The sequence below is a fragment of the Pteropus medius genome, unplaced genomic scaffold (assembly GCF_902729225.1).
Source record: "Pteropus medius unplaced genomic scaffold, Ma_sr-lr_union100, whole genome shotgun sequence".
Taxonomy (NCBI): Eukaryota; Metazoa; Chordata; class Mammalia; order Chiroptera; family Pteropodidae; genus Pteropus; species Pteropus medius.
The window spans coordinates 4730877-4745840 of NW_024349800.1; the positions used below are offsets into that span (position 1 = coordinate 4730877).

Sequence of the window (14964 nt, forward strand, 5' to 3'; positions counted from 1 at the left end):
ACGCTTTTGCTCATCCCTCATAATGCTGACGACTCATTTTTCAGCAGAAAGAAGTGAGGCTCAGAAGGGTTAAGTCACTCACTCAAGACCAGCTGTCTGTATAATACCGATGAGTACTGGAAAGAGGGCCTGCGGCCTCAGCCATACACTCGGGGAGGGTCGAGCGGTACGCGCTGCACCCGCCTTCGGGCTGTGCGCAGGCGCGCTCCGCGAAGACGGCGGGAGCGCCCTCGGGCTCAGCGCCTGCGCATTTGTCCGGCTTTGCGGCTTCACTGCTTGACGGCAGCGGTGTCCGTCCGCACTGGCTGGCGTTGCCGGGGTAACGGCGAGCGCGTGGGGCCGAAGAAGGTAAGGCCCGTGGAATAGGAGCCGGCGGCCTCCTGGGGCGCTGAGCCCTGTGGCCCTCAGCACACTGGGCAGGGGTGGGGTTCCACAGGAGGACACGTGGAACGAGAGTGAAAAGGGCCCAGAGACTTCACCCAGGTTGCACAGCCGGACCAAACTGGGTCGGAACGAGGAACTAGGTTTCCCAGTTCGGCCGGAATTAGCCCCTCTTCCCGTTCTCAGTACTTCTCTTTCTTCATTCTTTTTGGGAACATTGACACCACGTCCAGGGCTGGGGAAGTCGACGTGCATTTGACCCCGTCTCTGCCCGAGAGGAGCCTCAGCCGCTAGTAGGGTTGCTGGGGGCAGGGAGGTGGTGAGAGACACTCAAGGAAACCAGCAGATGGTTAAAACAAAGTTACGAATTGGGCCCTTAACACTTTTTTTGGCTTGTGTGGCGTCATTTACTGAGGTTGCAGCTGCCGTCTGGCTAGCAATTCCCCATGGTAGGCCCAGTACTAGGCGCCTACGCACAATTACCCATTTAATCCTTTTCACAGCCTTCAAAGGTTTATCGTTATTTGAAAACTCCCCAGAGGCTGGATTGTCGCCTTGTCCCCTTTATCCCTACCTCCCCTAGCCCAGGAGGTAAGCACTTGGCGTTTCAAACGTTTTTTAATTGGGAGAAGGTGAACTTTGCTGGGTGAGAGATTTTAACCAGGCTTGTTTGGCAAGATGGACCCAGAGAATTAGAAAATTAAATGTAGCTACCTCCCCCCTCTTTGCTTTGCTTTGTTTTGTTTGGAATAAACATTTATTGAGCACCTAACAGGTGTTAGCTTATCTGCTCAAAGGGAATAAGAAAGAACAAGCCCTGCTTTAGAGAGAAAAGTAAACATACTTAACACTGCCAGCGCCTGGAGTCAGGTAATGCCCAGGTTTTGGAAAGGAAAAATAACCTCTTAGAGGTACATAGCACTCAGTCTCTCTGAGTCCCTTGCCTCATCTGTAGAATGGGAATAGTAAAGTACTTACCTCAGGGGTCCGCATGTTGAAATCACCTGGGTCCCAGAATTTCTGATGTAATTGCTCGTGAGGCCTGGGCATTGGGAGATGTAAATTTTCCTCAGGTAATTCTAAGGGTGGCCAAGCTTGAGAGCCACTGTTACATGCCACCCTGGGTTAATTTTCATAATCTCTTTTCACTCGTCATAATCTGCACTGGCTTCAAGTCTAAACCAACTTTCACATCCCAACCCTCCTGACTGGCCTATTCCATCTCTGTGTGCTTCAGACATTGGTCTTTTAAGCCAGTCTCCTTACCATGCCTTGTCACCCTACCTTACTAACCTATTATCATCCTTCTCAGTGGGGCTTTGTGCAAATGCCTTGCCTGCCCTCTCTAACCTGTTTCCTTGTCTGTGAAGTGGAGATAGTACCGGCCTGTGTAGCATACGGCACAGTCATTGCCTACCTAGAATGTTGTACCTACCGATCATGATTACCTCTTCTAATGTTACATCCCACATTTGACATCATGTTGTTCTATCATGGTACTAAAGAAACATTACTTAAGCGAATATTGCAGTTTTGGAGAGTAGTGAATTCTGTGCTTTCTCCCCTGCTTTGCCTTCCAAGTTCAGCACAAGACAACTCTTCCACAAAACTATGAAACAAGAGATCATCTCGTTTGTCCTATTGAATTTTTTAAATAATAGCTTTATTGAGAGATCATTCACATACCATAAAGTTCACCCTTGTAAAATGTACAATTCAGTGATTTTAGTATATATGGTTATACAACCATCACTGCAATCTAATTTTAAACATTTTCATCACCCTCAAAATAAACCCCATACCTATTAACAGTCACTCCCATTTCTCCCTTCTTCCAGCACCTGGAAATCACTAATCTACTTCTTGACTCTTAAAGATTTGCCTATTCTGGACATTTTATATTAATGGTCTTACATAACGTGTGGTCTTTTATCACTGGCTTTCACTTAACGTAACGCCTTCAAGGTTCATGCACATTGTAGCATGTATCAGTACTTCATTCTTTTATTATTGCTGATAATATTCCATTATATGGATATACCACATTTTGTCAATCCATTCATCTCTTGATGGAAATTTGGGGGGTTTTTTAGCTATTACTAAAAATACTGCTGTAAACATTCATGTACAGATTTTTGCATGAACACGTTTTCAGTTTTCTTGTATCTATACCTAGGAGTGGAATTCCCAGATCATATGGTTACTCTGTGGTTAACATTTGAGCAATCTCCAGACTTTTTTAGTCTTATTTGATTTGAAGAGGAAGAAACTGGGCTCGAAGAGCTTAAGTGCATTATAAAGGTCAAACAATAGTAATAGAAGCTTTGCATATGTGGAAGGCTTCCTATGAGCCACATTCTTGATGTTCGTGTTGTCACATGGGCACAGGTCACAGTAGTACCAGATTTTGAGATTTTTGTGAAAAAGTGTTTTGTAATAGCCCTTATATCACATACACTTGAGTTGGAATACAGAGTTCTTGCCATCAAGTGTCATAGCTCATTCTTGCTTTATTTTAGAGTATAACAGCAATCTGAAAGGGAAAATCCTATACAAACCAGACAAAATATTTTAATTTTTGCTTGTTTGAGAGAATTTAATTGTAAGTTCTTGAAATTAGCCATTAAACATTTTCTCTTTTTTACAAATTCCAAATGTATATGCAGGTCAAATACTAACCAGGGGTTGAGTTATAAAAGTGTAAATATCATAAAACTCTGAATCATTCCTGAAATCTCAAGAAAGTTCCTCATTGGAGATCAACATCCTGTCTCAAAAAAAGCCAGCGCAACATTGTTTAAGTTTAGAATAAATTGCTATTTTCTTCAATTTAATACTAAATGCAATAATTGGCTTGAGTCGGATAAATTGGCAAGTGAAAATCTCGTTAAAATGCTCTTGGAAGAAAATCTCTTAATTTCCCATTAACAACCGGTATACATGTTTTATTATGAATGCTATACAGCAGTGTGTATGTGTGTGTATATATATATACACACACACATATACATACATACATAATGTGTACAGTCATGCTCATTATGTGATTCCTTTGAGGGATCTTATGTAGAAATTAGATTAGTGTTTTGATGCATGGAATACTTTGGCACTTCTCTGAAGGTTCCAACTTGCTGACTCTTATTTTTCAGTTATCTTTGTAACTTATTTATCAATTTCTCTAACTCTTCCTTGGTCTATGTTTTCCTTTGTCCTCATTTAATTCCTTGGCTTCTTTGAGAGGGTAAAGATGTCATCACACATTGGACAAAGCTTTTAATTTCTTTTGAATGGTCATGAACCCTTAAAACCACTCACTTTCCTTTAGCTTTGGCTACCTTCATTGGCTGTGTCAGGCTTGATTGCATCCATTGCCCAGTGGGATGCTGGTACTGAGGATAGGATGTGCCTAAATAATCAGTCCTGCTTTTTTCCTTGTTAGGGTTTGGAGCCACGTAGGTCAAACATATGTTTAACTCCACTGTATCTGGTATCTGCAAGCACCATATACACTCTCAGTTTAAATCAAGTCCAGACCCAGGACAGAGGGAGCAGCAGATTTAAGTCTCCCATCTCATTCCAGGGCGTCTGCTTGTTGCGTGGAATGGCTGGCCCAATCTCTTGCATTGTTTACATTTTTTCCCATCTGCGTATGGTTGAGTTTTCTTAAGCTAAATGCATCTACTGTGGCTCTATATCTTTATCACACTGTACACTCAACTTTACTTCCTTCCTTTGGCCGTTACTGAATTGCAGCCTTTTGCATGTTAGATGTTTGTTTTGTCTCCTCAGGCCAAATGTAAGGCCTGAAAGGGAGAAGTACTGACTTCAACTTCCTTTACTCCATCTCAGTGCTGGGTGCACAGTAATTAATTCCACTAGTCTCTGTAACCCTTCAGCTTCTAACCCTGAGAAATAGTGAGCCTTCAGACAAAAGGGGAGAGATGCTACCTGTGTTTGCCGCAGAACCCAGAGAGAAGAACTTGGGCTTTAATGTTCAACAGACCTGGGATTGTCCAGTGCCCCACCCTCCAGAGCCTTTCACAAAATCTGTGGGGTATTGATAGTGCTCACCCCATAGCTATAATTACAGCAAATACATGCATAGCTCTCAGTTTGTGCTAGATACTCTTCTAAGCACTTTATGGGTCTTATAAGACAGGGAGACCAGAGTATGGAGAAATTTAACTTTTGCCCACAATCACACAGCTGGGAATCAGTGAAGCTGATTCCCATCCTGGCACTCTGGCTTTATAGTTCCTATTCTTAGCAACTCACATTTAGAGGTACGTAATAGACCCTTAAATGAGAACTGCTGTCGTTGTTGTTATTTATCAATTTACTCTAAAAATTAGAAGATGATTGACATAATGTGTAGAATGTATTTTAAGGTCCTTTTTATGGAAAATGAAGTACTCACTGGATTTAATTATTTGAGGACAAGGTCTCTTGGTTTTATCTTTATATCCCCAGCATCTCTAATTATTAGGAGCCCTGGTAGGTACTCAGTAAATGTCTGTTGGCTGAGTGAAAAAATGGGAGTAATCCTAATAGGCAGAAATCCTAATGCGCTTACTATCAAGAGACTTTTGCATTGCATTGTGACTTGGAGCATGTCACTAGGCCTCAGTCTTATCAGCTGTAGTTAGAAATAATGTCACTGACTTCTTGGGTATGTGGGAATTAAGTTCACTGCTTTATAAATATTTAATTTTCCCACAGACCACAAAGTTTCCTGAGCCTAGGTATAAATATACTTGCATTTCTGATCAGTGTAGTTATTAATGGACTGTTTCTTTCTCTTCATTATATTCTTTAAAGAACAATTATGCTTGAAAAATGGCGGAAGCAGTTTTCCATGCCCCGAAGAGGAAAAGAAGAGTGTATGAGAATTATGAGTCTCCATTTCCGATCCCTTTTGGTCAGAACTGTGGTCCCAAGAAAGACTTCAAAATATTCCGTGCTGAACTGATAAACAACAGTGTAATTGTGAGGAACACAGAAGATATTGAGCAGCTGTATGGAAAAGTAAGTGCAGGTTGCCTTGGCATGCTACTTCCTGCCAGCCCTGAGCCAGCTATCCTTCTTCTCTCCATCCACCCCAGAAACAAATCATGAATGACCCATATTTTTTTCTTGCTATTTGGTCCCTGGTAGGAACACTACATTTTGACTCAGGTGCCTTGAAGCCATATATCATGAGGATAACTCCCCAACCCTGAACCCACATTTCATCAATGAAGTAGGGTCAGTACATTGCCCTTTCTTGTCCTTCAATTATAAAAGCAACGTATGTTCATTATAAATAAAGTGAGGCTTCAAAGTGTACTCTGGTGCCTTATCTGCTCTCTTGTCCTAGTTGGGGACCTCTTTTTACATGAAGACAACTTCTAGTTTTTGCTATTTTCCATTAGTAAAAGGTTTGGTTTGAGAATGGTAACTTGCTTCCCCCCATTTACCCCCCCACCCCCACCACAGCTAATTTGTCACTAGGGGTATTTTATAAACAGCTTTATTGAGGTATAATTTACAGCCATAAAATTCACCTATCGTAAGTGTACAATTCAATAATTATAGTAAATTCGAGTTGTGCAACCACTGCCACAATCCTGTTTTAGAGCACTCACATCAGCACAAAAGTTCCCTCATGCCTGTTGCACTTAATCCCTGCTTCCACGCCCGAGACACCCACTGATCAATCTACTTTCTGTCTCTATAAATGTGCCTTCTCTAGACATTTCATATAAAATATATAGGTTGTAGCCACCTTTCCAAAGTGGGTGGCATTGATCCTGGTGAGATAGGGTCTAGGCCAAGGGCAGTCTCTCCACATTCTCAATACATAAAATTAAGCTATACAAATGTGCTATACACATTTATTCTGATTGTTAAATCTAGGTGAAGGGTAAAGGGTTTCATTTTATTACTCTCAAATTTCTATGGGCTTAATATTTTATAATTTTAAGAAATGAGGGAAAAAATTTATGTTTTTGGAATCAGCAGAAGGAGAGGAATACTTCAATTCTAGGTATAAAAGAATTCAAGAGCTTTTTGTACATGGTAGACTTGGCTCCTGTTTTTAGGCACACTGCTCCTGACCCACATGTGAAGAAGACACCCTGCCTCTGCCTGCCCCATTGCCTTCAGCTTATCAGACCTAGACTGAAATTGCTATGAGACAAACGAGGTATACTAAAAACTTCCTAGCACTCTTCAAATGATCTGAGAGATAAAATGCTAAGATCCTCATTAGTAATCATTAGATAATCAGAGGAAAGATGTAAAACTGTGAAATGTGGGATAAATCTCTTATCAACTGAAATAGTTGTTATCCTTCCACTAAAAAATTGATAACTAAAGGCAAACTAACCTTATTTTCTTTTTTCCTGGAAGGGTTATTTTGGAAAAGGTATCCTGTCTAGAAGCCGTCCAAACTTCACAATTTCAGATCCTAAGCTGGTTGCTAAATGGAAAGGTAAACTTATGCATCATTTACTTCTTTTGGAAAATTATTATTATCTTTCATTTTTGATCTTCCATCTCAGATTATATAGTAAAGTTCTAGAGGAGAAGTAACATGCACACTGACAATTTTACTGCTAAAAATAGTAACTAGAATAATTCTAATCAAGGTGAAAAGGTTCTTATAATTGGTGAAAATGTGTCTTATTTAATTTCTGGAATTAATCAAAAGTGTTTATTCAGGCATTTCTGTTGTTAAGCACTGCCTACCAGAGTACTATACATGTGGAAAGTACTAGTAATTAAGTACCTGCTCACCTGTATGCAAAATGAGTTTTATTTCTAGAATTTGAATTTACGATAATAACCATAACATCGATGTATTTGGTAAAACATACTAATGTGTGTAGTTCTCACTTGCTGGTCTCTTTTCTTTATAAATCTTTTAGTATAGTTCTCTAAGGAAGTCTCACGGTAATTACATAACCAATACCAGCAGGTAAAAACATAATTAGAAAGAATTTTTAAAAACATTTTATTGTAAGAAAAAATTAAAACTGTCCTGAGATACCATTTCAGCAATCACATTGGCAAAAATCCAAAAGTTGGACCATTGGTGAGGCCCTGAGAAACACTCATGCATTTCTGCCGGGAGTGCAAGTGATACTGTCGTTATAGAGGGGAATTCGGCAATATCTAGCAAAATTTTATGTACATTTACTTCTCTCCCCCGTCCTTCTCTCCTCCTAACCTCTGGTAACCTTAGTATGCTTTCTTTGTCTATGAATTTGCCCATTCTAGATATTTCATATAAGTGGAAACATACATTATGACGACTCTTGTGTCTTTTCAGTTGAGATAATGCTTTCAAGTTTCATCCATGTCAGAACTTCATCCTGAATAATATTTTATTGTATGAATATACCATGTTTTGTTCATTCATCCAAAGATGGCCATTTGGGTGGTTTACACTTTTTGGCTGTTATGAATAGTGCTGCTGTTAACTTTCATGTACAAGTTTTTGTGTAGACATGTGTTTTTATTTCTCTTTGGTATATATGCCTAGGAAGGGACCTGCTGGATCATATGATAATTCTATTTTAATTTTTTGAAGAACTGCCAAAATGTCTTTCAAAACACCTACACTGTTTTACATTCCCCCCAGCAATGCCCCAGCATTCCAATTTCTCCACATCCTTATCAACACTTGTTATTTTCTGTTTTTGTTTTCGGTGATAACCATCCTAATGAGTGTGGAACATTAAAAGCGTTTAATTTTACTGAAGTCTAGTTTATATATTTTTTCTTTTGTTGCATGTGCTTTTGCTGTTATATTTAGGAAAGCATTGCCAAATCCAAGTTCAGGCATATTTTCCTCTACATTTTCTTCTAAGAGTTTTATAGTTTCAGTTCTTAAATTTAGGTCTTTGATCCAATTTGAGTTAATTTTTGTGTATGATATAAAGTAAGGATCCAGCTTTCTTGTTTTATCTGTGGATATCTAGTTGCCCCAGTATATGTATTAACTTTTAACTCAGCAATTTCACTTCTAGGAATTTAGCCAAAGACACAATGGCAAAAATATGAAAAGAAATACCATAAGGCTATTCATTTCATCACAACTTCTAATATTAAAAGACTAGAAAAACCGAAATGTCTATAAGGAGGGGACTGGTTGTATAAACTTTCATGCATTCATATAATGCAGTACTGTAGAGCTGAGATAGGAATGAGGGGTCACTAGAATATATTATTAAGTGAAGAAAGCAAGGTAAAGGAAAGTCTGCATAGTGTGAGATAGGGGAGAGTATAAATATAACTTTGAGCCATAGGAAGGATAATATTTTTAATGTCTATCAGGGAGGGATGAAATAGGATGGAATGGGAGATGAGATTTTATAGATTTGACTTTGGAACCTTGTAAATGTATTACATGATTACAAAACAAAGTTAAGTTTTTTGAAGTAATTCTTAAAAAAAATAGAACTTGTATATCAAGTTGGTAGTATAGCCACAATGGGGGAGCTATTTTGAGTGACTTTAAAACATGCTAATTTGATTGTTTAATCCTAATGGGGTAAACTTTGTGTCAGTTACCTCTTGCCACATTGTTTAACAAACCACTCCAAATTTCAGAGGCTTTCAACAACAATTAAATTGCTCACTAGTCTGTAGGTTTTGCTGGGTAGGTTTTGCTGGGTAGGTCTGCTGATCTTGGCTGGATGTGCTCATCTATATGGTTATTGGAGCTGGCTGCTCCAATGGATCAAATTGAGCTCACTAGTATCTGGTTGACTGACGGTTGGCTATCAACTGGTCTAGAATGGCCTCAACTGGAATGAGGGGTAGGGGCTAACATGTGTGTCATCCTCCAGCAGGCTAGCCAAGGCATGTTCTCATGGTAATGGTGGAAGTGCTTTTCAGGCCTCTGCTTGCATCATGTTTGCTAATATTCCATTGACCCAGAGTCAAAGCGTTTAGCAAATGGAAGATCTGAAGAACTGGGGCAGTCAACCTGCCATATACTCTAAAGAAAGAGCGAGCTACAAAATAATCTTTACATTGTTTTCAGCAATTATTTGATGGGTGGTAGTATTGTTACCATTATGCTGAGACTGTGGTATATGTGTGTGTATATATATCATATTGCATAATAAGGCAAATGAGTATGTTGGCGTGGTTGAGAGCAGCCAGGATTTTTTACATGAAACATCTTGTACCAGGAAGCAAAGAAGCTATCAAAAACTACTAATCTTGTTTCAAAAGAGGCTTCCACTGGCCGTGGAAACATTTGAACATCAACATGAATAATACTACAATTTATTTTGCAATCCGTTCATTCACAATAATAGCCAAAAATGCTTGAATACTTTAGTTCATCCTGATACATGCCAGATGAAATACATTGTTCACCTGTGGAAGATTCCTCATTTTGAAAACTGGTAAACGTGAACTGGTTCTAAGGGTAACCAAACAGTGAGGAATTTCTCTTTATAAAAGAATCCTGCAAATAAATAAAGAAGGAATAATAGAATTAGAATACCACCATTTTGTAACTTCTAATGAATTACTGGATCTAGGCATTGATCAACAATGGTGGCATAAAAGCCAACAAGACATAATAGAATAATAGAATTAGGATATCACCATTTTGTAACTCCTAATGAATTATTGGATCTAGGCATTGATCAACAACGGTGACATAAAAGCCAACAAGACATTTTGTGGCTTCTAATAGAAACATGCTGCATCACCTATAAAGTAGGCTTTCCAAAAAATCAAGCCTAAATCTTATCAAGCCTCTAGTTCCACCAATTCACAGGAGACACAGGGAACAGAGGAATGTGTTAAGCCAGTGTTGCGCAGAGTATTGAAGTGAAGCAAAATAAGACCTTTGCACCAGAACAAAAATAGATCCCATTCCATTTAGCTACAGCTAGTTAACTATTTACCTACAGCTTCCTTCTCCATGAAAATCTGACTGTGAGAACAAGGTGAGCTGAACTAGTCAGTGTGCTTAGTGAGACAATTATTTAAAGGTTGGCACAAGACCTTCATCTCTTCTTGGACCAGCGGCCCTGTGGCTGCCTTTGAGTAGCACTGTGTTAACAGCACAACAGGGATGCAATCATCCACAGCCAGACTGGGGGAAGTTCTACAAGACAGAGGACCCATTTCTTCAACAAATGAGTTTCAGAGAAAAAAAAGTCATGGCAGGGAAACCTATATGTTAGAATCAACTTCAGATACATCGATCAGTTGCAATGTATGGGCATTATTTGGCTTTTGAGTCAGACTTTCCAAAAAAGAAAAAAGCTTTGAGACAATACGTAGATTTTGGATAATGATAAGGAATTAATATCAGTTTTTTAAAAGTGCAGTAGTAGAACTGTGGTTATATATTTTTTAAAGTCATTATAGAAATACATACTGAACTATTTCAAGGTGAAATGATATGATAGGAAGCATCTGTTTCAAAATAATTTGGAGATCAGGAGTGGGCAGAAAAACAGATGAAGCATGAGTTAATTCTTAAAGCTGAGTGATGGGAACATGGGAATTTATTATGCTATTCACTCTACTTTTTATATATTTTAAACATTTTTCATTGTAAAGTTTTTAAAAAGAGAAAGTAGAGCAAGTAGCATATTGACCTGCCTATACCATCACCCAACTTTGGCAGTTACCAATATTTGGCCAAAAATGTATAATCTTAACAATTGAGAATCTTTTCTTGATCTGTGTAGTAACTAATTTTTAAATGGTGATAGAAATTTGAAGGAAATGAATTTATGCCAAGGAAACAGAAATTAAGATTGTAGACTCCTCTAAAGAAGTAAATCTCAAATGTCCATTTTAAGAGTTTCTTCAGAAACTGGCTTTAGCCTCATCTTCCACCCTCCCCTCTATCCACTCACTTGTTGGCACCAGCCACCTGGAGTCCTTGCCATTTCATGAACCTGCAACAGGTATTTGTTGTCTCAGGCTTTGTGCAGTGCTTTCCTTGCCTATTTCTCCCCTCCTCCCAGTCTACTCAGTGAATTCTTATTCATTCTTTAGAGCCCAGCTCAATTCTTTTTCCTCCTTTTTGTTTTTTCCTAACCTTTCCAGGTAAAGTTAACTAGACCCTTTATAATACTTGGTCATATATCAGCTTGGGTTAGAATCAGTCATTTCTGCTTTGTATCGCCAACTAGACTGTGAGCATCTCAGGAAAGGAGATTTGCTTTATTCTGTATTTTAGTGCTTGGCACATGGAAGACTGTCAGTAAAACTTGCTAAATTGTTGTTTATTGTAAAATTACCAAAGGATGAAGGTCATAACACTGAGAAAACTGACAAATTCCTAATGAGGTAAGAGTCTGTGAACTCACTTTCATAGGGCTTTAAAGCTGAACATCATCTATTTCAAGCCTTTAATGCAGCGATCCCCAACCTTTTGGCATCAGGGACCGGTGCTCCTATGAAAATCAAATGCCTGATCTGAGGTGGAGCTGAGGCAGTGATGCTAGCACTGGGAAGGAGCTGCAAATACAGATGAAGCTTCACTCTCCCACCACTCACCTCCTGGTGTGCAGCCCAATTCCTAACAGGCCATGAGCCAATACTTATTCATGTCCTGGAGGTTGGGGACCCCTGCTTTAATGCACTGGAGATAAGGCCACATTTGGGGAAGGAGAAATGACTTGCCCCAAGGCAGAGTCAGGGAGGACTAGGACTAAAACCCAATAAACATTTTAGGTGAAAAGAGTCTCCCAGCCAGATGACCAGAGCTGGTAGAGACCAGAATTCCCAAATCCACACGCCCAAAACTAACACCACCATAAAATTTAACAGCCCTTTCTATAGGCACAACTTTCACTGAAGATGCTTTATGGAGCATGGAGGAGTGGGAGTAAAGTGTGTAACTTTAGGGCCTCCATATTCTCATCTAAAAGTAGAAGGCATAAGCATTCAGAGGTGGCAGAGAGGATTCCTCTTGCATGTCATCGCTGCCTAGCTATAGTGTTGAGTTAAAAATTCTTAGGTCACATCTGAGCCCAGCAAGATCACTGTGATTGGTCAGGTGCGCCTGCAGGGAATGATGGAAAATAAAGCATATGTTTGCCATTGTTAGTTGGACAGGATTAGTCAACCCTCTAGGTGTATAATTTTGTGAATCTTGAAATTCTCTCTGTTTTAGATTTTCTGTGTTTTTCCCCTTAAGGACAATTTGTCTAAACTAATAAAATTTCTTTGTTGTTACAGATATGAAGACAGACATGCCTATAATCACATCAAAGAAGTAAGTCATGGTGAACTTTGGCCTTGCCCCAAATTATGGTTTAAGTCAGATCTACTTTTATTTTTTTAATATTTTTTAACTTTTTAATTATAGTTGGCATACAATATTCTGTTAGTTTTAGGTGTACCACATAGTGATTAAACATTTATATGACTTATGAAGTGATCATCCAATAAATCTAGTACCCATTTGACACCATACATAGTTATTACAATATTATTGACTATATTACTTATGCTATACTTTATGTCACCATGACAAAGGATTTGGCTTAGGATTATTTTTAAAAATAAACTTAATTAGTGCATTTCAAATACGATTTGATTCACATTAAATTTTCAAGGACACACCTACTATTACTACAAAAAAAAGCATGATTACCACATCAGAAAAAGTTATCTAAAAATAGATCTGATTTGTAACTGCCAGTCTGTACTTCTTAACCCATTTCTCATTTGCCCCGAGAATACTTGCACATGGTACTTGGGGCTGCATTTACCCAAAGATGACTTGTGGATTACAGCCTTACCTCCAAAGTTTGTCACACAATATCTCGCTTTTATTATTATTTTCATATCTCTCTGGTATATCAGTAGCCTTTGGAAACAAATGACATCATTCTATTTATAGCATTATGTTTTTAGTAGTGTTATTTTCCATTTATAAAATATAGTAATTATCAATTGCTGAAAATGTCAAATCCTAGAAAACATAGCATTCCTACATGTGATGTTAACATTGTTCTGGAACAGTAGTTAGCCTAATATTCATTTGATGAATCCTATTTATGTATACATTTCTGTTATATTAGGATTATAGACAAGTTCTGTTTAGAAATAACTCCACAGTTTTTATACTTTTTCACATTGAAAACCAATCAGATTCGCTTCAGCCTCAAAGAGCATGTTTATGTAAAATTAATGCTAGCAGCAAACTGCACTGTTTTTTTCTAAACAGGAAATGGGTTAATTTCTTCCCCCTTTTCACCCACCCTCCCCAATCCCTTCCCATTAGTCAACCATCAAATATTCCATGTACCTATTAATTTGTTTCAAATCAGATCTATTTTTAGATAACTTTTTCTGATGTGGTAGTCATGCCTTTTTTTGTAGTAGTAGTAGGTGTGTCCTTGAAAATTTAATGTGGATCAAATCATATTTGAAATGCACCAATTAAGGTTTATTTTTAAAAATAATCCTAAGCCAAATCCTTTGTCTCTTGAATTCCTTTCGAAATATGAACAGCTAACCTATAACATATATGTCTTTAAGTGCTAAGATGCTTAGATTTAGAACCACTCTCCTGTGGCGTGTGGGCATAAACGACCCTGTGTGAGCATAAATCTGCCTTTTTCCTTGCTCTACAGTTTTAAGGTTAGGGAAGAAGGTTCTCGGGGGCTCTTGTTCATCCATTCATACAGTTGTGACTCCTCTAGGTTCTTGTTTATGCTGTTTCCATTTCTCAGAACATTTCTCCCTAACCCCACAAGCATGCACACTGCCTGGCTCTTCCTGCACATCCCACGCACAGCTTACTTGTCACACTGTCTCGGAGTTTCTCTCTTCACCATCCTTCCCTCAACTGAGTTGAGGTCATTCCTTGGGCTTTCACAGAGTCTGCTTTGGCGCCCCTCACTGTGCCATTTGTTATACACCTAGATCTAGATTGTCAGTTCTTGGAGAGCAGGGACCATGCCTGGTTTCTCTCTACATCTCCAACACTTAGTGGTCCCTTAGTAGGATTTTGTTGATTAAATGGTCATCTAAAACTTCATCATCCCTGATGTACAGCTCTTCCTTCTAAAACTACTCAAGTCCACAGTGATTTTTCATCTTGTTTCTAGCATGTACTGGCAGAATCTGACAGCTCCTTTTTGATTACATGCCCAGTAACTCCATGGCCAGAGTGGCCGGGAGGCAGTGGCACCAAGAAGATCTTGATGGATGCTTTGGCTAAAACCACAGGCTGAGGAAAGGGATTGGGTTCTAGTCTGTGGGAGGGGCCTGCTAAGAACCTGGCAGAACCACCTTCCCCCACCCCATCCCAGGAGGGGATGCAGTATAGGCAGATTGCTCCAACTGACACTGAGACTCAAAAATAGATCAGAAGCCCACCCCTCAGAACTGCATCCTGATCAGGCTGGCAATAAAGATAACACGTTGTCATGCCAATTTGAGTATGTAAGGTTCTGGATGATGGAGATTGCCACTTACCTTAAGGTTATCTCTTTATAAGCTCTGCAATGTAACATTCCAAGAATTTTATTAACCCTTGTATTAGTTCCTAGGGCTGCCATGACAAAATACCACAAACTTGTTGGCTTAAAAGAATAGAAATTT

The 14964-nt window shown here is 39.0% G+C and overlaps 1 protein-coding gene across 2 annotated transcripts in view; it reads left to right on the top strand.

The window, feature by feature from the left end:
* The first annotated feature begins 202 nt into the window (after positions 1-202).
* The window catches only part of TSEN2 (tRNA splicing endonuclease subunit 2), a 34011-nt gene continuing 19249 nt past the window's right edge, over positions 203-14964 (top strand). The window contains exons 1-4 of one of the 2 annotated variants that reach the window (XM_039886771.1): positions 203-348; positions 5200-5406; positions 6772-6853; positions 12589-12625. In XM_039886771.1, coding sequence (XP_039742705.1) covers positions 5218-5406; positions 6772-6853; positions 12589-12625 — 308 coding nt within the window. In that variant the 5' untranslated portion in view covers positions 203-348; positions 5200-5217. Of the gene's footprint in view, positions 349-1178; positions 1252-5199; positions 5407-6771; positions 6854-12588; positions 12626-14964 lie in introns of those variants that run through there. The other variant, XM_039886772.1, reaches the window with a different exon arrangement.